The 26,096-nt window shown below is 43.5% G+C and overlaps 1 protein-coding gene across 2 annotated transcripts in view; it reads left to right on the top strand.

Moving 5' to 3' along the window:
* Positions 1-26,096, top strand: part of LOC140718255 (E3 ubiquitin-protein ligase TRIM62-like) — a 96,688-nt gene that overhangs the window by 64,963 nt on the left and 5,629 nt on the right. For both annotated transcript variants that reach the window (XM_073031755.1, XM_073031756.1), the window contains exons 2-4: positions 4,266-4,361; positions 16,000-16,256; positions 22,617-22,732. In XM_073031755.1, coding sequence (XP_072887856.1) covers positions 4,266-4,361; positions 16,000-16,256; positions 22,617-22,732 — 469 coding nt within the window. The remainder of the gene's footprint in view (positions 1-4,265; positions 4,362-15,999; positions 16,257-22,616; positions 22,733-26,096) is intronic.

The following is a 26,096-nucleotide window of genomic DNA, read 5'->3' as shown; positions in this document are numbered from 1 at the left end:
GGACCAGGAGCAGACTGCAGCCTCAACTGGTGACCCCTGCCAATCACCACCTTCACGGCTGTTGCTAGAGCGGTTCCCAACCTGGGGTCCACGGACCTCTTGGTTAATGGTAGGGGTTCATGGCATTAAAAAGAGATTGGGAACCCCTCCCCTAGAGGCTTGCTGGTTGGTTGATGAGTTGTGACTGTCAGGGGGCAGTCTGTGCCTTTGAGAAACAGTATTTTGGTATTGGTTTATTATTGTTACACGTACCAAATACAGTGAAAAGCTTGTCTTGAATACTCTTCATACAGATCAAATCACTACACAGCTGACTGAAGCAGAGCAAGGTAAAACAATAGCCATGCAGAATTACAATAAAGCTACTGAAAAAATGCAGTGCAGGTATATAATAAAGTGTAGAATCAGAATAAGGTACATTATGAAGACAAGAGTCCATCTTGTCCTACAAGAGCTCAATTCAGAGTCAGATAACAATGGGATAGAAGCTGTGTATTGTTAACACACAAAACCCGAGACAGAATGGTTAGCATGAACAGTATGGGCTGAAGGGCCTGTTTCTGTGCTGACGAGGTTTTCTGTGATCCTCTTCCCACCCCCCCCCTCCCCCATCCAGGCACTCCAACCCTCACTGCCCTTCTCCTTTTCTACCACCCCCAGCAATGGCACTTGTCTCCTCTACTCCCACCACACCACTCCACAGTGGAACAAACCATTCTGTCGTATCTCGTATCACACTACCGTGGCTGACAAGCAGAGTCAGAACCAAAGTAAAAGCGAGACAGAGAGGGCATATAAGGAAGCCAAAGCTAGTGAGATGAGAGGAGAGAAGATTGCAAAGCTTTTTAAAGACTTGCAGAAGGAAGCTAAGAAGGTCGTTAGGAAGAAAAAGGAAGCCTGATAAGTCATTTCTCTGTGACACTGGAGTTCCTTTTTGTGCTACGGATGGGATGAGTATTCCTAGTTTCCAGCTAATAATTCGTTTCTCTGTGATACTGAAATTCCTTTTTGTGCCTTGGATGGGAAGTCCTGATGCCACAAAATGATCTGGGAAACCTCACTCAGAGCATTCCACACAGTTCCATCGTCTGGACCAGGAAAATGATCGCATCATCGTATCACGGGGAGTGCTATCATGTTTGCTGTTGTGTGCTGGGGCAGCAGGCTGAGGGTAGCAGACACCAACAGAATCAACAAACTCATTCGTAAGGCCAGTGATGTAGTGGGGGTGGAACTGGACTCTCTGACGGTGGTGTCTGAAAAGAGGATGCTGTCCAAGTTGCATGCCATCTTGGACAATGACTCCCATCCACTCCATAATGTACTGGTTAGGCACAGGAGTTCATTCAGCCGGAGACTCTTTCCACTGAGATGTAACACTGAGTGTCATAGGAAGTCATTCCTACCCGTGGCCATCAAACTTCACAACTCCTCCCTCGGAGTGTCAGACACCCTGAGCCAATAGGCTGGTCCTGGACTTATTCCCACTTGGCATGATTAACTTATTATTATTTAATTATTTATGGTTTTATATTGCTATATTTCTTCACTATTCTTGGTTGGTGCAGCTGTAACGAAACCCAGTTTCCCTCGGGATCAATAAAGTATGTCTGTCTGTCTGTATCATAAAGTGCCAACGGATATCCTTCAGACCACTAAACCCCCAGTTTGGTCATCCTCTTTTATTCTCTTCACTTCCCCATAAATCCTCCCCACCTGATACAAAATGAGGGTAAGTAATTTGTGAAGACTTGTTTGCTCATAGGACTGTAATTTCAGTACACACCTTGTGTGTTCTTAGTTTTTTTTTGTGTCAGGACATGGTGGTTGAGGTTACCTGCTCCCTATGGTTGGTGCTGTTTCATATTAACCAGTTAAACTGCTGGGCCACCGTGACTCTTGTTATTTAGGAATGGACGATAAATACTTATTGGTGGCGCTTGCATCTAGTGAATAAATAGGTTAGAAAATAAACTTTAGTTGGTCAAAAGCAGCACATAAATGCTGGTGGAACTCAAGCAGCATCTGTGGAAATGGATTAAAAAGTCGATGTTTCAGGCCAAGGCCCTTCTTCAGGACTGAAGAATGTACTTATTCAGGACTTAATTGGTACTTGTTTTGGAACAGAGCAGTTGATTTATCAAAAAGATGGTGAAACAGCATTATTTTTTTCTCTCAGCTCCTGAGTGCTGAAAGCCTTTCAGCCTTCTCTGTGTCCTTGGCGATCTAGTGCTTTGTGAGAGGGAATCTCCTTTCACTAGGCTTCCAAACAATTGTCCTGCCAGAAATCCTGCTGTTTTCCTGCCACCTCCTGTATCACCTGACAGTATTGGTCAGTTAATATCTCTTCTAAATTCCCTAATGTAATAAATAACTTCTGATTTTAATTCGGTTGATTGTTGAGTATCGTAGAAACAGCAGCATGCTACTAACTATGTCTCATAACACCAGTGACTACAGTTCAGGCCTGACCTCTGGTGCTGTCTGTATGGAGTTTGCATGTTCTCCTTGTGACTAGATGTTCCACATCCCAAAGACTTGTAGGTTTTTGGCTGCTGTAAACCGTCCTTGCTGTAGAATTGGTTCCATTCTGGAAAGTTGATATTAAATTCGGTTTTCACAGAGGGCTGGCTTTTATGCCAGTTGAACTGTGGAGGGAGGCAGTGGGAGGATAGCAAAAATTGTTGGGGCCGTAGGGAGAACAGTTTATTGAGAATATTAGCTGAGGGAATGGGATTGCTCTGTGAGCTGGAATAGATGTGCTCAAAATTGCCTCCTATGTTACAAGGAATACAAAATTTATTGATTTTTGATACTCAAAGTTCAAAGTATTTATATACATGGTACCACCTTGAGATTAGGCTTGTTACAGGCAGCCGCAGAACAAGGAACCCTCAGAAGAACACATTAAAAAAAGTCGCCAAGCACCCAGTGCGCAGAGAGGAAAAAAACACGTTGTGCAAACAATAAAAGTAAGCAAATAGCTTCAGAACTGAAGTTTTATGAAAGACTTGAAGCTGGGCATTACTGCAGCTGGAGCAGGCCACAGCCTCAGTTCAGCACAGAGCTGAGTAAACATCGCGAGATCACGGACATGAAGCCAGGCATCGCTGCTGCCGGAGTAGGCCACGGCCTTAGTTTAGCACAAAGCTGAGTAAACATTGCGGAGTAGTGAGGAGGGCCAGCCCTAGACTTCCCTCTGGTTCCGACACCCTGACCTTTTCAATCTGACCCCGGCACTTAAGTTGTCCAAATATCAGGCAGTTCCTTGCTCGGATGGCCTGGGGCCTGAACTCTGCTGCCACGATTCGGCCAGTACCTACCTTTCCATTTCGGCCTGATGCTTAAACCCATCAGACATTGGGACTACCCTCAGTCTCGGGGACGCTGCAACTCTGCTTCAACCCTGCCTCCACTTCCATTTGCCTGGACCGTGCCTTCCCTCCACCTCTGCCACCCTCGCTTCTGTCTTTGTCAACCGTTTCTCACCTCCGCTTCCACCACCACTCACCTTTCCATTATTAGTGTTGATCATTATTAATAAAACAGACAGACAGACATACTTTATTGATCCCGAGGGAAATTGGGTTTTGTTACAGTCGCACCAACCAAGAATAGTGTAGAAATATAGCAATATAACACCATAAATAAATAATAATAAGTAAATTATTCCAAGTGGAAATAAGTCCAGGACCAGCCTATTGGCTCAGGGTGTCTGACATTCCGAGGGAGGAGTTGTAAAGTTTGATGGCCACGGGCAGGAATGACTTTCTATGACGCTCAGTGTTACATCTCGGTGGAATGAGTCTCTGGCTGAATGTACTCCTGTGCCTAACGAGTACATTATGGAGTGGATGGGAGTCATCCACTCCCATAAAGTGTTGTTAATAAGGTATTTAGTAGTTTTTTTTGACGCCGATTAGTAGCTGCAGGGCCTCACCAGCGCCATCTTAAAGTGGAAGTATTATGTTTGTGTTTATACATACGTCTTTATTCACCTACTAAATTCAAGAATATTGTGTTTAAAAGGATGTCTCTTTGGCCTTCAGGAACAAGCAGTAAACTATGGAGTACAATTAATTCTTCAGCTTTCGATGTTTGTATAGGTTTTACTAATGGAATTTTTGTAATAGAGGGGAATGACCTTGTGAATCTTCAATAATTTGTTTTGATTTGCAGGGTCAGAACACCCCCCCCCCCATCCAAATTTCTCCTGTAATCTCTGCACATCAGTGAGACTTGTTTCCTTTGTTTTTAAATTACAGAGAGAGTTGAAGGATCAGTATGAAGCTTTGCAGGACAGTGAGATTGGACATAAACAGGCACTGCAGCTTCTGAAACGCCAGCTCTCTGAGACTAAGGTAAGCCTTGAATAATGCATTTTCCTTTTCGTTTTCTCTCATCCTTCGGAGGCTTCTGCTTTCTGCTGTGCCAGCACCACAGCTCCAAGCACAACCCCTCTCATTATGGCTGGCAGCTAGTCTGAATTCATTCCATCTAAAGGAGAAATATTTATTTATACAGCAATGTGTTATATGCTCAGGACATTGCAAAGCCTTTCACAAATCCTTCTGATGCCCAGTCATTGCTATCCTGTGACAAATTTGGCAGTAAAATTGTACTGGTAAAATCCTGCAAATAACCATTGGACGAGGACCAAGATTCACTCAGCCCCTTGAGCATGTGCTGTCATTAAATTGGTTCATGGCTGCTCTGCGCTCCAGCTATATTTGCTCTCTTTTCCCTTATTTCCTTTGGTGCACTGGCCTAAAAGAGTTGTCTGTGACGCCGTTTCCTCTGAGCCAGATGCTTGTGTGCTGAAGTTCCCCTTTGGAGATAGATTAACATCTAGGCTGGCGCTCACAGTTCGCTGCTGAGTATTGTACTGCCAGAGGTGGCATCACGTTTTGGGTGCCCATTAGATCCTGTCTGTTCTTTCAGAACAACATTATTTAAAAAAAAGTCTCCCGATGCAGTTTTGTTGTGCTCTCTCTGGCATTTTGACTGCCATTTAACCCTCGGTTAACTTCTCCAAAAGGAAGCGGGTGATCTGATTGTGGGCTCTTGCTATGCATTCCTTGCTTCGCAATTTCGGAAGTATCACATTCCCACGTGATACTGGAATGTCCCGAGAATGAGTGCTGGATTGATGCTAGGTTTTAGCAACTTGTTAATTTGACCAGTGGGTCTTGTGTATTGTATTACTTGTTGGATGATGAAGGTTGGCTAGGATGGCAGTCACACTCTTCACTGCTGTATTTGAATGTTACTTAACTGAAAGTAAAACCTTATTCCTCATCTGATATTCCATGTGACATCCCCCCTGACAACTTTCCGTCATCAAAGATCCTCACCACCCAAGGCCGTGCTCTTTTCTCGCTGCTGCCATCAGGTAGAAGGTACAAGAGCCTCAGCGCTCGCACCACCAGGTTCAAGAACAGTTACCACCCCTCAACCATCAGGCCCTTGAACAAAAGGGTAACTACACTCATTCCATTTCTGGTGTTCTCACAACTGATGGCCTCACAAAGGACTCTTTTATCTTGCTATTTCATGCTCCTATTATCTATTGGCAACCATCAGGCTCTTGAACAAAAGGGGATCACTATACTCATTCCATTTCTGGTGTTCTCACAACTGATGGTCTCACTTAAAGGACTCTTTTATCTTGTTATTTCATGCTCCTATTCTCTATTTCTATTTATTCATATTTATGTTTGCACAGTTTGTTGTTCATTGACCCTGTTTACAGTTGCTGTTCTATAGATTTGCTAAGTATGTCCACAGGAAAACGAATCTCAGGGTTGTGTGTCATGATATGTATGTACTCTGATATTTTACTTTGAACTTAGGAGCAACAACTAAGACTGTGCTCAAGTCCTTGAGCAGGGGTTGAAGCTCTGTTGTTTCACGTACATTTTTCCCCTCATTTGATTGTTCTGGAGCGAAGCATAAGATTAATTGAACTTTATCCACCTTCTCCTGTGATAATTTCAGACATTCGCTACAGTGGTATCTCCTGCTCTGCTTCTGCATTCGGGTTCCACTGAATTCAAAGGATTGAACTGAGATTTTGAAAGCTGCATACAATGCTTGGCCATTGACTTGTTGCACAAACCCTTCCTAAAGTGTCTAACACGCTGTAAAAGAGCAAGTGAACAGTCTCTCCTGCTCAACAGGACCTGACTGGGAGGTGGGCAGAAGAGGGAAGGACCCAAGTAGTTTTGATGTTCTCATACAATCATCTTCAGAACTGATTACTGAAGTGGACATGTTCACCAACATTTTGTAGGGGAACTCTGCTTCGACAATGCTCTGGAAGCCTGCTCCTAGTCCATACCAGGCTAGCTTGTCAATGCCTGGAACTCCACCACTGCCCTTGGTGTCAAGGGGCGAAGGAGAAATTTAACCAGTGTCTTTACACCCTACTGTGACTGTGTGAGCGTGTGTGCATGTGAGATGTAGCCAAGACACCCTTTCTTAGGTGCAGCCTTGAGTTTGCCTCGAGTCCTAGATGCCCCTCTGCACTCCGGAGGCAAAGCCATTGAGAGGCAGATCCTCCTTGAACGAGTGAATAAAGCTACTGGGAAACAATGTAAGTATTGAGAAGGATCTTTGATCAATCAGCCAAAGCTGAGACCACTAAGGTACTTTGTGCGTGCTGAAATGTTGCATTAGCTGCAGTTTCTGAACCTCCCACTGCTCTGAGTACCAGCTCCCATCTGCTGCCTTGGCGAGAGGTCGTTTCTTTCCTGTGCAAGGTTCAGATGAAAGATGATCAATATGAGACATTAACTCTGTTTCACTCTCTGCAGATTCTGACTGGCCTGAGTATTTCCTGCATTCACTTTTTTTATTATTATAGATTTCCAATGTCTGCCTTTTTAAATTATGGCCATCTTTCTGGCTGGATGTAAACTAACATTGGCAAGCCAGTCTGTGGGGTAAGGAGCTCAGAACCAAAATTAGTCCTTCGATGACCTTACTAGCCAATATCATGGAATATTGGCTCCTGTTCCACCTGCAGAAATCTGGAATTGGGAATGCTCGGCCAGCAGGGCAGTATCTATGGAAGGAGAAACAGAGTTCGATTGTGTCAGGACAGCAAGCTGTTGCTTCAAATGAAATATCAATCTGAAGTGCAAACTATTCTTGTATCTTTCATCAAAACTAGTCATGGCTGGAAAATCTCTTCAGGTCACGTAGTGCCCATGAGACAGAAATGGTCAATATTTTGAATCTAAGCCTCTTCCTTGGAACTGGGAATGAGGGAGCTGTAAATGAAATTTCAGCAGGAGAGAAGGTGGGGAAGCAATGTATGGAACAAAGGTAGTGAGTGATAGAAGCCCAAATGGCTTCCTGGAGACAGTTATCAGCATCACTGATTTGATTTTCATACCCTGGATGCTGCCTCTCCTGCTGACTATTTCCAACAGGTTTTGTTTATTCAGTTCAAACTCCGTCCGCATGCTCAAGGCAACTGTCGGCCCCCTGTTGGGACTGGCAAACACAGCACGGGCCAGGAAGCAAATACGAGATCTTCCTAGTCCGCGTGGCAACGGGACGACTTCTGCCTTCATCCCAGCCTGTAAGAGTCTCTGGAACATTGTGGCAAAAATCCCCTGACGGGTAACAGATGTTGTGCATGAAAAGCCTTAACGTCACTCAACAGCTCCCCTTTGTAAAGGTGGTCAGAAAGTGAGCGTGTTAAAGTACAGCTGTATGTGAGTGAAGGTGCCCCCAGGAGGGAGAGAGTTATCTTGCAAAAATGGGTCTGGGAGGATAAAATGTTGAAATACTAAAAACAAAACTTCATCTGTCTGCTTTCAGTTTTGAGGTAATCATTGCACTCCCAGGGTGCAGGCTGATCGTTGGGAGTGTTTTAAAGAGGCTTTGTGTTTTTATTTTAATAAAAGCTTCTATTCTTAACTCCCATTGACTGTTTTCCCTGGCTTTGACACCAGGCTGGTAACAGAAGAACTCATTGAACTCGCAGCACTGTTTTCTAGCCAAGAGGAGCAGCAGATAGCGCAAACCTCTATTTTCCCAGAGCTCATTCTGATGCCCAGTTCCAGTTCCCAGTGCCATTTCCTCTGATGCCCTCCTTTCTTGTAACACTCCCTTTCCCCCCCTCTTCTGACCCCTACCCTTACTGCCAAGCCTACCTGTCATTTGGTAGAAACTCTTTTCAGTGTAGTGGATGCCTCGAGTATGCTGCCAGGGGGCATCTAAAAGGCTCATTGATAAACTGATGGACACAGAGAGAATGGAGAAATATGGAATTTATGTCGGCAGAAGGGATTAGTTCAGTTGGGTAATAATTAGTGCGGCACAACATCGTGGGTCACAAGGCCTCTTCCTGTTCTGTTCTCTTCTACGTTTTAAGAAAATACATTGTGTAGACTTGAAACTCCAGTGTATTATAGGAGCTTTAGGCCCTGAGTGCCTCGTCCTGTGGTTTGCCTTGGTGAGAATCGAGGTCAGAAAGGCCACAACCAAAGCCGTCTTCCACATGAAGTTCTGTGAGAATTGGATATCGTAAGGCATGGAAAAGGCCATTTGGCTCAACGTGTCCAAGGTGACCAGGACAAACATTTGTCTTAATTCCATTCCCCAGCACTTCGTCCTTGGCCCTCTCAAGAGCTCATCTGGACACTTTGGTTGACGCTGGATCACATTTAATAATTCTCAGAATCGGGTTTAATATCACCAGCCTTCTTGTCGTGTCCTTTCATGCCCAGACAGATCAGGAAACGATCAACTTCTGCCTTAAGTAGACCCACGGATTTGGCCTCCACCATGGTGTGTGGCAGAGCATTCCACAGATTCTCTACTCTCTGACTTAAAACAAATTCCTCCTTACCTGTTCTGAAAGGTCACCTCCCAGTTTTGAGTCTGTGCCCTCTAGTTCTGGATACCCCCACCATAGGGAATATCCTCTCCACATCCACCCTATCTAGTCCTTTCAACATATGGTAAGTTTCAGTGAGATCCCCCCCCACATTCTTCTAAATTCTAGTGAGTACAGGCCCACAGCTGCCAAATGCTCCTCATATGTTAACCCCTTCATTCCCAGAACAATCCTTGTGAACCTCCTCAGAACTCTCTCCAATGACAACACATCTTTTCTGAGAGATGGGGCTCAAAACTAATGATAATTCTCAAGTGCGGTCTGACTAGTGTCTTTATAAAGGCTTAGCATTATCTCCTTGCTTTTGTATTCTATTCCCCTTGAAATAAAGATCAACATTGCACTTGCCTTCTTTACCATAGACTCAACCTGTAAATTAACCTTCTGGGAGTCTTGCACGAGGACTCCTAAGTCCTCCTGCAATTCTGATGCTTGAACCTGCTCCCCATTTAGATAATAGTTAGCATTATTGTTCCTTTTATCAAAATGCATTATCATACATTTTCCACCACTGTATTCCATCTGCCAATTTTTTGCCCATTCTTCCAATTTGTCTTAAGTCCTGCTGAAGTTGCATTGCTTCCTCAGCACTACCTACCCCTCCACCTATCTTTGTATCATCCACAAACTTTGCCACAAAGCCATCCACTATCTAAATCATTGACAAACAATGTGGAAAGTAGCAGTCGCAGTACTGACCCCTGTGGAACACCACTTGTCACTGGCAGCCAAGCAGGAAGGGCCCCTTTTGTTCCCACTTGCTGCTTCCTATCTGTCAGTGTTCCCCTATCCATCCCAGTACCTTTCCTGTAATGCCATAGGATTTTAGCTTGTTAAGCAGCCTGATATCCGGCACCTTTTAAAAGACTTCTGAAATCCAAGTGAATGACATCCACTGCCTCTTCTTTGTTTACCTTGCTTGTTACTTCTTCAGAGAACTCTTAACAAATTTGTCCGGCAAGATTTCCCTTTACAGAAACTATGCTGACTTTGACTTTTTTTTATCATTAGTCTCCATGTACCTCAAAACTCCATCCTTAATAAGAGACACCAACATTTTCCTAACCACTGAGGTTAGGCTAACTGGTGTATAATTTCCTTTCTTTTGCCTTCCACCCTTTTTAAAGAGCGGAGTGACGTTTGCAGACTTCCAGTCTTCCGGGACCATGCCAGATTCAAGTGATTCTTGAAAGATCATGACCAATACATCAATTATCTCTTCAGCAACCTCTCTCGGGACTCTGGGATGTAATCAGTTTGACCCAGGTGACTTACCCACCTTAAGACCTTGAGTTTGCCCAGCACTTTTTACTTTGTAATAGCAATGGCACTCACTCCTGCTCTCTGACACTTATGAACCTCTGGCATACTCCTAGTGTCTTCCACAGTGAAGACAGATGCAAAGTACCCATTAAGTTCATCTGCCATTTTTTTGTCCCCCATTGCTAACTCACCAGCGTCATTTTCCATTGGTCCAACATCAGCTCTCGCCTCCCTTTTACTCTTTATATAACTTAAAAATATTTTGGTATCCTACTGTATATTATTGGCTAGTCTGCCCTCGTATTTCCCCTTTTCCCTTCATGTAGCTTTTTAAATTACCTTTTGTTGGATTTTAAAAGCTTCCCAATCATCCAACTTCCCACTCGCTTTTGCTACCTTATATGCCCTTTCCTTGGCTTTTAGGCAGCCCTTAACCTTCCTTTGTCAACCACAGTTGCCTACCCCTGCCATTTGAGAAGAACTACTTATGTGGGACATACCTATCCTGTGCCATGTGGATTATTCCCAGAAACTTCAGCCACCTCTGCTGTGCCCTCATCCAAGCCAGTATCCTTCTCCAATCCACCTGGGCAAGCTCCTCTCTCATGCCTCTGTAATTCCCTTTATTCCATTGTGGTACAGATACATGTGAGTTGTGCTTCTCCCTCTCAAATTGCAGTATGAATTCAATCATATTATGATCACTGCTTCCTAAGTGTTCCTTTACATTAAGCTCCCTAATTAGATCTGGCGTGTTACACAACACCCAATCTAAGATGGCCTTAACCCGAGAAGGCTCAAACACAAGCTCTTCTTAAAATTCATCTCATAAGCATTCAACAAATTCCCTCTCTTGCGATGGGACACCAATCTGATTTTCCCAATCTCCTTGCATATTAAAGTCCCCCATTACAATTGTGTCATCACCCTTATTACATGCCCTTTCCAGCTCCCTTTGCAAACTTCTCTCGCAATTTTCTACAGATATGATATGGAGAGCATTTTAACTGGCTGCATCAAAGTCTGGTATTGGGAGTGGGGCACTGCACAAGGTTGGAAATTTTCTTGAGAATGTCCATTCAGAAATCAGATGGCAGAGGGAAGAGGCTGTTCCTGAATCGTTGAGTGTGTGCCTTCAGGCTTCTGTACCTCCTTCCTGACGGTAGCAATGAGAAGAGGGCATGACCTGGGTGATGGGGGTCTTTAATGATAGATGCCACCTTTTTGAGGCATCGCTCCTTGAAGATGTCCTGGATACTATGGAGGCTAGTGCCCAAAATAGAGTTTACAACTCCTGACGAAGGGTCTCGGCCCGAAAGGTCGACAGCGCTTCTCCCTATAGATGCTGCCTGGTCTGCTGTGTTCCACCAGCATTTTGTGTGTGTTGTTGTTTACAACTCTGTGCAGCTTTATCTGATCCTGTGCAGTGCACCACTCCCAATACCAGTCGGTGATGCAGCCAGTTAAGATGCTCTCCATGGTATATCTGTAGAAAATTGCCAGAGAGAATTTTCTTTCAGACAACGTGTTCCAGATAATTTTGTAACTAGTTGAAAGAAATACCCAGGAAGCAGGACGCTTGCCTACTTGGTTTTTCTTGCCCTTCAGTGAGGCCCTGACGTATGACTTGGTGGCATAATGACGTATGCCATTCACGTAATTCTTACATATAACCCACAAAGAATTATGTAAACAAAGAATGCTTAATCAGACAATATATTTACAGCATATTGCTGAAATATTAAATACACTGCATCTATCACTATCTGGGTGAAGAAGGCCCTCCTCCGATCCCCTCTGAATATCTTTCCCATTTTACTCTAAGCTTTGTTCTCTAGTTTTATCTACCCGTAGAAGGCAGAGAGGTTTCCTGTAGCCTACCCTAGCTATAGTATGCCCATCATAATTTTATGTCCTTAATTATGTCCTTTTTTTAAAACCTTGTCTGCCCCAGGAAGAAAGGACCTAGCTTCTCCAGTCTCTTCTTGTAACTGTCTAGGGAGGGGCGGTTCAATGTCCTGGTCAGAGTCGATGTCAAGGAACAAGGAGTTCTATTCAACAGGCTTGGCTCATTAAATGGTGGAAGAGGTGTGAGGATCTGAGTGACCTCTTTCTGATCAAGTGCCTTCACTTTCCTCTGGTCAATACTTAATGAAAAAGCAAATCTAGTCAAGGACTGAAATGATCACAAGGACAAAACGCTGACACAACCTTGTGTCTGGTATGTTGAACTCAACATCTTAGAGACAAAAGAAACTGCAGATGCTGGAATCTGAGCTTTAAAAAAAGCTGTGAGAACTCCACATTTGAGGCAGTGTTTAGGGAGGGAAATAGACAGCCAGTGTTTTGGGTCGAGATATCTGCTGTCCAGAAATAGACATTGATGCTGCCTGACCCGAAATGTTTACTAGTTAGACTGGGTATATTTAGATAACAAGAGTTGGTTGGTATACTTCCACTATTTTCACAGGAGAACTGGAATACTGGCAGTGGATTAATTTTCTAGAATTAAATTGTTTTGTATAACAGTTTCCTTCTTTTTGAGGAGGGGAGAAGAATTCATGAGATGTTATTGTCTCTGGTAATGATAACATTTATTGTCCATTCTGAATTGTCCCTGAACTCAGGCAGTAAAGAGCAAACCATTTTGATGATTCTGGAATCACACACAGGCCTGACCTGGAGGGGACGACTGATGGTTTTTTTTTGAAGGATGTTAATGAAGCAGATAATTTTTTTACAACAATCCATTAGTTTCATGACCACCATTATTGATGCTTGGTTTTTATTCCAGATTGATTTAATTACTTGATTTTCCCCCGCTACCACGGAGAGATCTGAACTTGCTCCCTGAATCAGTAATCCAAGCTGTTAAATACTAGTCCAGTCATTAAGCCAGTGAACTTCACAGCTTCATTTTGCAGCTTATTACCTACCCAACACATATTTTCTTCCCCTTTACCTCAGTTTAGTGCTCAGCTTTGTGACTAGATGTTAGCGGGTACCTGCAGTTGAGCCCAATTGTTTTGTTCAGCCTAGGTCTGCAACTGTTACTGTCTGTGGGGGTTCAATGCATCGTGATCAGAGGTAGGATCCTGGGTGATCTTTCTGTGATGCCAGGGCAAATATAAAACTCATTAAACAATCAAGTGAAATGGGGCCCTCAAAACATGTTAGGAAGTAAAATCTGGTTCTTCAGGTATATGCAGCTTATTTAGTCTTATAGATAGATAGATACTTTATTCATCCCCATGGGGAAATCCCATGATATCCTTCTGTCCATTGGGTCTATGCTGGCTTCTAGCAATCCCGTCAGAAACAATCTGCCCTCTGTTTTCATTGCAGTCCTGTAACTGAGTCTCTTTCAAACATACTTAACAGTTCCCCTTTGCTTTTATTTGTCCACTTACTTAGAGTAAAGAGGAAATTGCAGTGGCCATCTAATCTACTGCCCTGTTTCAGGACTGTGGGAGAAAGCCAGAACACACAAAAGAAATCCAGATGGTCAAAGAGCGAATGTCAATATCCTAGGATCAAATTAGCCTGAAGTCCCACACCGCCAGAGGTGGCACGATAGTGTAGTGGTTAGCACAACACTTTACAGTACCAGTAACCCAGGTTCAATTCCTGCTGCTGCCTGTAAGGAGTTTGTTTTCCTGTGAAAGCATGTGGGTTTCCTCTGGGTGCTCTGGTTTCCTCACTCAGTCCAAAGATCTACTAGTTGGTAGGCAGGTCATTGTAAATTGTCTCATGATTAAGCCGAGGTTAAATCGGGGGTTGTTGGATAGCATGGGTCAAAGGGCTGGAACGGCCTATTCCACACTGTATCTCCATCAGTCAGTCAATCCATCAATAAATAAAGAAAACCCAAATGGTCAAAGAGTGAATGTGAATACTCTGTGTAGGACACACTAACATAAAATTAGCCTGAAATCCTACACCATCAGGTTCAGGAAGAGCGCCTTCCCTTCAACCATTGATCTTTATTGTAAAAGAAATTATATACAGGCAGTCCCTGAGTTATGAATGTCCGACTTACAGACAACTCGTACTTATGAATGGCGGGAGGAGAACGCCGTCCGCCATTTTAGGTCAGATCACGACGCCATCCGCCATTTTAAGTCGGATCACGATGCTGTCTGCCATTTTAAGTTGTTGCCATTAACACTGTGTTGAGTGTGTAACTTTGTATTTGGCTTAAATATTTCTTAACAAGATTCACCCTGACCCCCCCCCCCCCTTTTCCAGTTCGCACCACCCCCACTTGTCCCATTTAACCTGTCTCAGTGCGGGTGGACTTTAGGACCCGGAGCAGCACAGGACCCACCCCTTGCGGCTGCTCCTGTATTTTTTTTTATTAAGTGCGATTGTGAACAATAGCCAGATCAGAAATGCTGATCAAGTACTAGTTCCTAAAGAGAACTCTGATAGACCAATCAGAGGGTTCACTGCTGCTGAGTGATAGAACATAAAATCCGCAGTTTTCTGTTCCGTTGATGGAAAACGATCGCGATTGAAAATAAAGTAGAAATAATAAAGCGATTGGAAAGAGGTGAAATGCCATTGGTCATTGGAAAAGCTTTAGGCTACAGTCGGTCAACGATCGGAACAACTTTAAAGGATAAAGGTAAAGGATAAAGTGAGAATAATGGAGCATCTGAAAGGCCCTGCCCTGATGAAAGCTACAATTATTACTAAGCAACGCAGTGGTTTAATTATTGAAATATATACGTTTCTTAAGTGTTTTATATGCAAAGAAAGGTAAAATATATACTATATACTAAGACAAACATTTGACTAACTGATGCTAAATAATACCGGGTGTCCCTGTTCCGACTTGCATACAAATCTGATTTAAAGACGGACTCAGGAACGGAACTCGTTCATAACCCAGGGACTGCCTGTATAATGTTTCCCTTCTGAATGTTGCATATCTTTTTCTATATGCCTGTGATGCTGCTGCACGTTTTCCACTGCAGCTGTATACAGAGGTACTTGTGCATGTGAGAATAAATCAGACTTTGACTCACACTAACTGCACTGCCACCCTGATGCATCTACCAGTGCTATGGGCAAGAGGTGTCAAACTAATCCTTAAATACATGCCTGTGTGAGTATGTGTTAATTGTGCATCAGTTTTAAGAGCCCCTTAAATTATGTTGCATTTAATCCCACAAGCTAACTCACTGGAAACTGAACTATCAGACTGTTGCCTACATCAAGTGAAATTTGAGCTGTTTTCAAAGTCATTGCAGCCTACCTTTTGCTGGGACAGACCCTGGAGCAGAAAATTGGATTGTTCACTCAGTTTAATATCTTCAGGATTTGTTATTCCAGCTCAGTGTGTGTGCGCCTGCAGTATCTTCACCATGGGTGGCCCCCCCGAATATCTGTTGCTTTGCTTGGCTGTCCTGCCATCTCACAGTGAGAGGCCTGCACGAGGTTGTTGCAGATGCCTCCAGCAACTTGTTGCTAGGATATTTTCAGGACCCCTTTCGATTTCCCCCCACCCCAGCTGAGAGGGATGAATGACTTTCAACTGAGTGGTGAAACATTCGAACCAGCCTTTAATTCACAAACATAGTAATTAGACTACTTGGAATTGGGCAGCTTTAGCTTCTCAGAAATATCTTTTTCATTCTGCAAAGTAGAAATGGGTATCCTCTCAGGACAGCTAACATTTAGAATAGTGGGTGATTTAAATGGAGATCAAAGATGACTCCTCCTCTCCCAAAAGACACTTTCAATGACAATCTGCCATTTTGTTAGAGGACGAGTCGATTGCAGCTTTGTTGACTTGTGTTTTTTGTTTGAATCTTGCTCAGTCTTCTGCGAAGAGTCTTCGGGCGACCATTGGGGAAGCGTTCGATCGCCTGCACCGTTTCTTGAAGGAGAAGCAGAAGTCAATGCTGGAAGAGCTGGAGACCGACACGGCCCGGACGCTGAACGACATCGAGCAGAAGATCCAGCGTTACAGCCTTCAGCTGCGGGAGGTGCAGGAGGGAATGCAGATCCTGCAGGAGAAGCTTGTTGAATCGGACAAGCTGCTCTTCCTGGAAGGAATTAACATGACTTTAGAGAGGTAGAGGTGATGCTTTCTATTCATTATTAGAGTCATGGTTATACTGTACATTTGCTCCTTTGAATCTGTGCCAATTATCTGCAAGATGTGAAGCCCTTTTCCCACAGCCTGATGTCTAGTTTTAGAATCATATATGCCAGCCACTATACTCATTCAACTACTAATACTGAGTTCCCTTTATAAAGCTCTAGTTAAATCTTGCCACTGTCCTTGGGCAGTTCAGTCCAAGTGTTAACCACATGTTGCATTTAAAAAGAATTGTCCATGTCCATTGGTTCTCACAGCAGGTTGAAAAGTTGGTTAAAGAAGCATAGAGGATCCTGGGGTTTATAAAAAGAGGTATAGGGTTCAAGGGTAAAGGATGTCAAGAAGAACCTTTACATAACAGGCATTACTAAGTAAACATAGAAACATAGAAAATAGGTGCAGGAGTAGGCTATTCGGCCCTTCGAGCCTGCACCACCATTCAGTATGATCATGGCTGATCATCCAACTCAGAACCCTGTACCTGCTTTCTCTCCATACCCCCGATCCCTTTAGCCACAAGGGCCATATCTAACTTCCTCTTAAATATAGCCAATGAACCGGCCTCAGCTGTTTCCTGTGGCAGAGAATTCCACAGATTCACCATTCTCTGTGTGAAGAAGTTTCTCCTCATCTTGGTCCTAAAAGGCTTCCCCTTTATCCTTAAACTGTGACCCCTCGTTCTGCACTTCCCCAACATCGGGAACAATCTTCCTGCATCTAGCCTGTCCAATCCCTTTAGAATTTTATACGTTTCAATAAGATCCCCCCTCAATCTTCTAAATTTCAGTGAGTAAAAGTAAAAGCTTTTTTAATGGGATGATTGATTAGATTTGGGTATGTAGTGCCTGGGGCGGTAATGTAGGTGGATCCATTTGTGGCATTCATAAAGGCGCTGGATATTTATCCCAAAGGGAAGTCTCATTTGGGGTGGGTGTGGGAGGAGGAGCGTGACTAACTGGATTACTCTTGTATAGAGTTGGAAGGCCTCCATTTGTGTTATAAGCATTCTGTGGTTCTCTCAATCGTCACAATTTTGGGATGTGTGTTAAAATGGATCAGGGGTGGCATGGTAACATGGTGGTTAGTGTAACACTGTTACAGCCCCAGTGACCCGGACTCAATTCCACTGCTGTCTGTAAGGAGTTTGAATGTTCTCCCTGCGACCGTGCATCTCCTCCGGATGCTCTGCTTTCTTCCAGAGATCTTTGGGTTAGAAGGTTAATTGGTCAGATGGGTGTGATTGGACTGGAAGGGCCTGTTACTATGCTCTATCCCGAAATAAAATCGATGAGTCTGCTTGTTATTTTTGCCATACCCTATCTGTGATTGTGCTGTTAAATAACCTAGGGCTGTAATGCTTAGTGACGCACTTTTGCTGGAGATGGGGTCTGCTGCTAAGTCAGTCAATTCTACGCCCATCCCGGGTCTCTTAGAACCTCAAAAGTGAACTTTTTGCTGTTGTAGATGGTATCACATCTACCCATGGCACATTGGAGTAGCTAGTGGGTCCACTGCCTCTGAGTTCCAGTGACCTGATCACTGATGCTATCTGTACAAGAGTTTGCATGTTCTCCCCGGGACTGGGTGGGTTTGCATCTTCATAGATCCCAAAGATGAGTGAGATGATTGACCACTGTAAAATATTCCTTTTGGGTAGGTGAGTAGACGGTAATACGGAGAGAACAGAAACGGAACTGGTGTCGAGGGGCACTTGATGGTTAGTCTGGACCTGGTGGATTGAAGGGCTTAATTTCTATAATGTCTCTGACTCCATCACTCATTGGAATGATCCAAATCCATAGCAGTGTTTTATTACTGTACGTTATGTTGTACAATATACAATAATATTAAAGAGGATGCCAAAAGTATCTTCAGATACACAAAGTGTATAAGAAAGGTGAGAGTGGGTATCGGATTGCTGGAAAACGATGTCATAATGGCGGACAAACTGAATAAGTATATTGCATCAGTGTTCACGATGGAAGACACTAGTAGTATGGTGGAAGTTCCAGATGTCAGGTGTCATGAATTGTGTGGAGCTACCGTTACTAGGGAGAAGGTTCTTGGGGAAACTGAGAAGTCATGAAGGTAGGTAAGTCACCTGGACCAGGTGGCGTACACTCCAGGGTTTCGAAAGAGGTGGTTGAAGAGACTGTGGAGGTATTAATAATGATCTTTCAAGAATCACTAGATTCTGGAATGTTTCCAGAAGAATGGAAAATTGAAAATGTCACTCCACCCTATAAGAAGGGAGAGAGGCAGAAGAAAGGAAATTATAGACCAGTTAGTCTGATGTCAGTAGTTGGGAAGATGTTGGAATCAATTATTAAGGATGAGGTCTCGGGGTACTTGAAGGCGCATGACAAAATAAGCCATGGTCAGCATGGTTTTCTCAGGGGAAACTCTTACCTGACAGATCTGAAGGAATTCTTCTAAGAAATGACAAGCAGAATAGACAAAGGAGAATTGGTTGATGTTGCGACTTGGATTTTGAGAAGCCCTTTGAGTTGTCACGAGGATGAGGTTGCTTAACAAGCCACCAGCTTTATAGGAAAGTTGCTTGCATGGATAAAGCAGTGGCTGATTGGCAGGCAAAGGGTGGAAATGCTGCCTTTTCGGGTTTGGCTGCTGGTGACTAGTGGTGTTCCACAGGGGTCTGTGTTGGGACCGATTCTTTTTATATTGTATGTCAATGATTTAGATGATGGAATTGATGGCTTGGTTGCAAAGTTTGCAGATGATACGAAGGTGTGTAGAGGGGCAGGTAATTTTGAGCAAGTAGAGAAGCTACAGGAAGACTTAGATTAGGAGAAGAGGCAAAGAAGTGGCAGGTGGAATACGGTGCCAGGAAGAGTATGGTCATGCTCTTCGGAAGAAGAAATGGAAGGGTTGACTAATTTCTATGTGGAGAGAAAATACAAAGATAGATACCTTAATGATCCCAAAGGAAATTACAGCGTCACAGTCACATTACAAGTGTACAGATATAAATATTAGAGAGAAATAGAAAGAATAAAAAATAAGTTACCACAAACAGTCTAACAGGAGGGCTTCATCACTTTCCCAGCTATAGGTTGACTCATTATAGAGCTTAATGGCTGAGGGTAAGAATGACATTATATAGCGTTCTTTGGAGACGCACAGTTGTCTTAGTCTATTAATAGAAGTGCTCTTCTGTTTAGCCAAGAAGGCGTATAGAGGGTGAGAACATTGCCAATATCTTCCGTAGGGTCCTTTGTTCTACCACAGCTCCCAGTGTATCTAGTATGACTCCTTTCACAGAGCCTGTCTCTCTAATCAGTTTATCGAGCCTATTAGCATCGCCCGTGTTGGTGCCATTGGCCCAGCACACCACCGCATAGAAGATTGAATTGGTGAGAACAGACTGGTTGAACATATGAAGGAGAGGCTGGCATACTCCAAAGGAAGTAGAGGTGACACTGCCTTTCTTGTACACAGCTTCTGTGTTGGCGCTCCACTCAGGTCTGTCATCCAGGTGTACCCTGAGGAACTGTAGGTCCTCACCACATCCACGTCCTCACCATCAATAGTAGCAGGGAGTATTCCTATTCCCTGTAACGTGGTGGTTATTGTAACACTATTACAGCCCCAGTGACCCGGATTCAATTCCACTGCTGTCTGTAAGGAGTTTGAACGTTCTCCCCGTGACCATGCATTTCCTAATGCATGGCTTTGTCTTCCTAAGGTCCATCACTATCTCCTTCGTCTTACTGATGTTGAGCTGCAGATGATTCACCTTGCACCATTTGACAAAGTCCTTCACCAGGGCCCTGGCTTCATCCTCCCGTCCTCCCTTTATACACCCAACTGTTGCTGAGTCGTCAGAGAATTTCTGCAGGTGACATAAATCAATGTTGTATCTAAAGTCTGAGGTATACAGGGTAAACAGGAAGGGAGCCAATACAGTCCCCTGTGGGGCCCCAGTGCTGCTCATGGCCATGTCTGACACACAGCTCTGAAGCCACACAAACTGTGGTCTGCCAGTCAAGCGGTCCATTATCCAGGTTACAATGGAAGAGCCAATCTGCACTGAATGGAGCTTTACCCTCAACAATGGGGGCTGTATGGTATTGAAGGCACTTGAGAAATCAAAAAACAAGATCCTCACAATGCTGCCCTGCTTATCCAAATGGGAGTAGGCTCTGTTCCACAGGTAGATGACAGCATTGTTGACTCCAGAGTGCTCCTGGTAGGCAAACTGCAGGGGATTGACGGCTGATCTGACCGGGGGTCGGAGGTGAGCCAGGACCTATGGTCTTCATGATGTGTGAGGTCAGGGCCACCGGATGGTCGTCATTCAAGACTTTTGATTGGCCCTCCTTGGGTACTGGGACCACACATGATGTTTTCCACACGGTTGACCCTTTCCGGGCTGAGACTCAGATTGGAAATGAGCTGGAAAACTCCACACAGCTGCTCAGCACACTCCCTTAGGACCTTGGGGTTTCACACCGTCCCATCCCAATGCTTTGCTGTGCCTAAGTTTCCCTGAGAACCCTTCTCACCTGCTCAGTTGTGAAGGTGAGTCCATAATGACTGGGGAGTTGGTGGAAGTGAAGATTGGGATGATAGCGGTTGGTATGTAAAGGTGTGGATAGTAGGTGCAGGGCAAGGAAGGGATGTATTCAAGGGTAGCCTGTGTTGTTCATCCACAGTTGAATTGGAGGAGGGAGGAGGGGAGGCTTTGGTGCTGAGGGTGCCTCTGCATCTGGGCTGGTGTGCTGAAGGTGCTGCACACAGATAGACTATTGGCAAACCTACTGAAGAATTGGTATAACTCATTAGCCCATTTGTGGCTGCATTCCAAGTCTCTATAGCCAGGTTGATTGAAGTCAATGATGTTCTTCATGCCTCTCCACACCTGTGTACTACTCTGCTCAAGCTTGTTCTCCAGCTCCCTCCTGTATTCCTCTTTAGCCACCTTGATCTTCCCCTTTAGCTCCCTCTGCACATGTTTCGATTCCTCCCTGTCTCCTGATCTAGAGGCTCTCTTTTTGTGGTTGAGAAAGGGGACTTGGGAGTCCTTGTGCAGGATTCCCTAAAAGTTAATTTGCAGGTTGTCTGTGGTGAGAAAGGCAAATCAAGAGGACTAGAATATAAAAGCAAGGATGCGATGTTGGGATTTTATAACACTGGTGAGGCCTCTCGGAGTATTGTGGGCAGTTTTGCTAAAACTGAAGAGGGTTGAAAGGAAGTTCATGAAAATTATTCTAGAATTGAATGGCTTGTCATGTAAAGAGCTCTGGGCCTGTATTTACTGGAATTCAGAAGGATGAGGGGTAACCTCATTGAAACCTATCGAATGGTGAAAGGCCTTGATAGAGTGGATGTGGAGAGGATGTTTCCTATGGTGAGAGGGTCTAAGACCAGAGGACACAGACTCTGAATAGAGGGGCATCATTTTAGAAAGTTGATGGGGAGGGATTTCTTTGGTCAGATCTTGGTGAATCTGTGGAATTGGTTGCCACAGGCAGCTGTGGAGGGCAAGTCTTTATGTACATTAAGGCTGACGTGGACAGATTCTTGATTGGTCAGGGCATGAAGGGATACAGGGTGGGGGCGAGGCAGGAGATTGGGGCTAAGAGGAAAATTAGATCAGCCATGATGAATTGGCAGTGTAGACTTGATGGGTCAAATGGCCTAATTCTGCTCCTATATCTTGAGGTCAGTGTGCCAGAGATTGCTACTATTCTGCTGCCTTAATTGTTTGTGCTGATGTCAATGACCAAATAAAGAATTGGAGAAGTTTTATTGATACATGTAACAATATGCAGTAAAATACTTTGCCAATAGAGCAACTATTGGCTAAACGATTCCGCTACAACAGTTTCTATGGATATCGGTAAAACCTTTCCCATAACAAGCAAAAGCTGACTAACAGCCTACAAAATGTCTCCCACCCCACTGACTGACAGGTGGAGAGTGGATATGAGAATGACCTGATGAGGTTTTGCAGATCTTTTTTAAAAAATTGCAGGTGTACACACTAAAGCAGTTCCAAATGTTCCACCCATAGTACTGAAGATCCAGCTGGAGTTAATAAACAATAGTGTGATGTGGATGCATTTACTGTTCATATGCTTCGGAGACGAGTGTAGGGCCTGGAAGGTGGATTTGGCCATAGACTTGTTTTGGTGGTAGGTGAATTGCAGTGTGTCACACATTCTTCAACAAGTAAATATAATTGGGTTGTTGGTGAAGCAATACTAGTTATTGGAGAGTGAGAAATTATTTTTGAACTGAGGTCCTAGAAGGATCAGTGTTAATTTCCTGGGTATTAATATATGATATCTGTCCACCCACTCCATTCAGGTTAAAGGGGAAGATTCATGAAACCAATCTGACATATGAAGATTTTCCAACCTCCAAGTACATGGGTCCCCTGCAGTACACCATCTGGAAATCCTTGCTTCAGGACATCCATCCAGGTGAGCACTGATGAATGAGGTGGTCTAAATCGACGAGGGTGACTGTCAGCCATGGATGGGTGCTGCAGAACATTACATGAAACTCTAGTCAGTGCTCTTTCTGTTTGCCCTCTCAAAGATGTTGACCCAGTAGCAGGCTACAGTTCCACAGGTAAAGATGGCTCTCAAGTACTTCTCCAAGGTCTCAGCCTGAAATGTTGGCTGTGCATTCCCCCCCCATCTGGGCTGCCTGTCCAGCTGAGTTCCTCCAGCACATTGTGTTGCTCCAGATTCTGGCATCTGCAGCCTCTCAAGTCTCTATTAATCTTGTGCCTGATTATTATTGAGCGGCTTCTCAATCGTGGAGATTAAACTCACTGGCCTGTAGTTGCTGACATTGTCCTTATTTTAAAAAAAAAAGAACTGAAAGAATACAAATACTTTTAATGCATCAAGCCAGTCTGGAGGAGCGGAAGATTTTTATTAGTAATTCCACAATTCTTACCCTTGTTTTAGCTGCCTTGGATGTATCCCATCTAAAGTTGGTAACCTATAAAGATTTCACAAATCCTTGCTAATAGCTGTATTTTATCTATTTCTAGCCTGCCCTAGTATATTGGCTATTTCTTCCTCTTTGTTATGGATTTTGTGACGAAGATGCAAAGTGCTCATTTCATATTTCTGCCGTGCCCTTTGTATTTATGCATAGATTTTTCTTTGGTCTCTTTTCAGCACTATCTTTGTACTTCAATCACAGTCCACTATCAGCAGAAGAGATTTGATTCCCTTTTATGTTGTATTCCCTTTTACACTAGCTATTTTATATTCATTGCAATCTAATCCTTTTTGTATTTCATGTATTTCTTACATATTTTAATAATCTTAACTGCTTCATTTTTTGCTCTCTTCTACCGGGGAGCGCTGGTGATCGCTGCCCTTGCATTCCCTCGAGTGGGAATGTACCTGGACTGTTCCCAAACCATATCCATTTAGACTGCCCTTTGTTCAATTATACTCCTGCTTGCCAAGCTTTGATTTGAGTTTAGTCCGGCCAGATCTATTTTAAACCAGTTGAAAATGGCACTCTTCCAGTTATGTATTTTTACTTGAGATTTTTTTTTCATCTTGAATCAAAACCATATGCTCCTAAGTTCACTGTTCCCTAACGTTTTCCTGCTGGTTCTTGTACCAGTCGATTCACTTTGATCTCTGGGCTTGGATTCACAACATATCTGTATTCCTTTAAAATTAACACTTCACCCAGCATCTATTGCCACTTGTGGGAGTTCCAAGTTTCCATCACTTTCTGGATGAAGAGGTGACTTCTAACTCTAGTTGATAGGCTTGGCTCTATTTTGGATATGTGCTCTACACATCAGCAAACACTCAGGATGATCTGAAGAGTTTTAAATTAAATTGGAAGTTTTTATCCAAATAGATTGTTTCACAATCAACACTCATAGAGTGAAAGAGTTGTACAGCATAGAACTGAGACCTTGGGTCTACTTTGTCAATACTGGCCTTTTTGCTCATCCACACCTAATTGCCAGCACAGTCTCCATTATCTTAGTGTCTAAACTTCTATGCTAAATCACGTTATCCTTCCCTAACTATGATCATTTCTAACCAAGCAGTAATAGTCATCTGTACCATAGATCTTCAGATAGTTTGAGTGGAGAATATGTTAAGCTTGGCTCGTGCAGAATGCAGTCTGTGCTAATATTCACTGCTTGCTACCATCAGGGAGGAGGTACAGGAGCATGAAAACCCCCACTCAATGCTTTAGGAACAACTTTCCTCTCCTCTGCTATCAGATTTCCAAACATTTCATGAACACTGCCTCATTATTTTTCTTTTGTTAATTTTAGTATCAAATCATTTTTATGTCTCGCACTGTACTGCTGCCTCAAAACAACATTTCACGACATATTACTGATAAACCTGGTTCTGATTTTTGGATTCTCCGTTGCCATACGCAGTTAAAGAACCAATCGGTGTGCTGTGCACAGTGCCAAACCCTTTGCACGGTTACTGTGACACATAGGCTGACCAGAATTGAGCCCACCCAGAAATCTTTGCTAATTGCTAAACCATGCCTGAGGCTTGCCATCTGTCAAACTTCCTGGATGCATTGGACTGCTCCTGATGTTGGACCTACGTGCTTTGGGAGAACCAATCTTCCAAAGAATTACAGTGGTAAAAGCTAGTTCTTGAATGTGGCATAACCAGCTCTTCAGCAAAATTTGGATCCAATGGATATAATGAAAATTATGATGAAGTGCCATCTGGTGGTCACATTGTTGTTCTGACACAGCTTCCTCCCATTTCAATCTGGCTTTAGGGTGGAGTAGGCTGTTTATGGCCGCATGATAAAGTTAAGGGGAATGCAATTATTAAAATGAGTCAGTTTTTGTTTGTTCTTAATGATTGGTGTGACCATTTTGGTGGGGATGCAGGGGGGAGTACTTGATTGATAAAGGGGAAAAATATCGATACTTTCTGAAGTGGGAAGTAACAAAAATGTCCAGGAATTTATAATCTAGTGTTAACTTAGTGGACTCCAGTTTTGTGATTCGAAATAACGCTTTGTCAAGAAAATCAAGAATAACATCTGGGGCACTGAGATTCAAAAGTCTGAGTCAATCTTATCTTCTGAACCTTTTGCACTTGTTGTGTCTTGTCAAAAGTCTCAACATTCATACTGTGGTAATCGGTGACGTTGCAGGACTTGAATCCACTATACATGCTAGAAATTGTTCGGACTCCCTATTCATTGCAAGAGAATTTTTCATAACATTATGCTAAATTATCTCTGGCAATTCAAATGAAACCTGATTTTTTTTTCTCTCTTGTTCAAATTTTGATTTAAAAGTCTGCAATGATGTTTTTTCTCTTTCAACCCTATGTTCTTCCTGAAATAAAATTCAGTTAAATATTTTAATAGATTCTTCCAGGATTTTATGTATCTCATTAAGTATTTTTTAACTGGATTGGATGAGGTGATTTGTTGTTGCTTGCCTCAATGGCCCTGAATTACCCGCAGAGTCTCTATAACAGCTGTAGGCACAAGTGCAAAGATGCAGAAGTATTTGGAGGGTGGGACAGCCAGGAGGTCTAAATATTCACCGAGTGCTCTTTGTTCACTGGCGTCTGCTTAGTCTAGTTGCTGCCTGTTTCAATATATGAATTTACTAATTGTGATCTCATTGCAAAGCTCTTTAATGCCAAATTACGACTTTTGAGCTCAAACTTTGTCCCAGGTCAGGAACCAGCCAAACCGAGGGAGAGTCTCTACACTTGAGAACTACCAGTGTTGCCAATCCTTGGGATGAATGAGGGCTTGTTGGTGGAGATCCACGCTGGGGGAAAAATGGGAGATGAGATA

The sequence above is a fragment of the Hemitrygon akajei genome, chromosome 29 (assembly GCF_048418815.1).
Source record: "Hemitrygon akajei chromosome 29, sHemAka1.3, whole genome shotgun sequence".
Taxonomy (NCBI): Eukaryota; Metazoa; Chordata; class Chondrichthyes; order Myliobatiformes; family Dasyatidae; genus Hemitrygon; species Hemitrygon akajei.
This window is presented reverse-complemented; position numbering and strand designations above follow the sequence as displayed.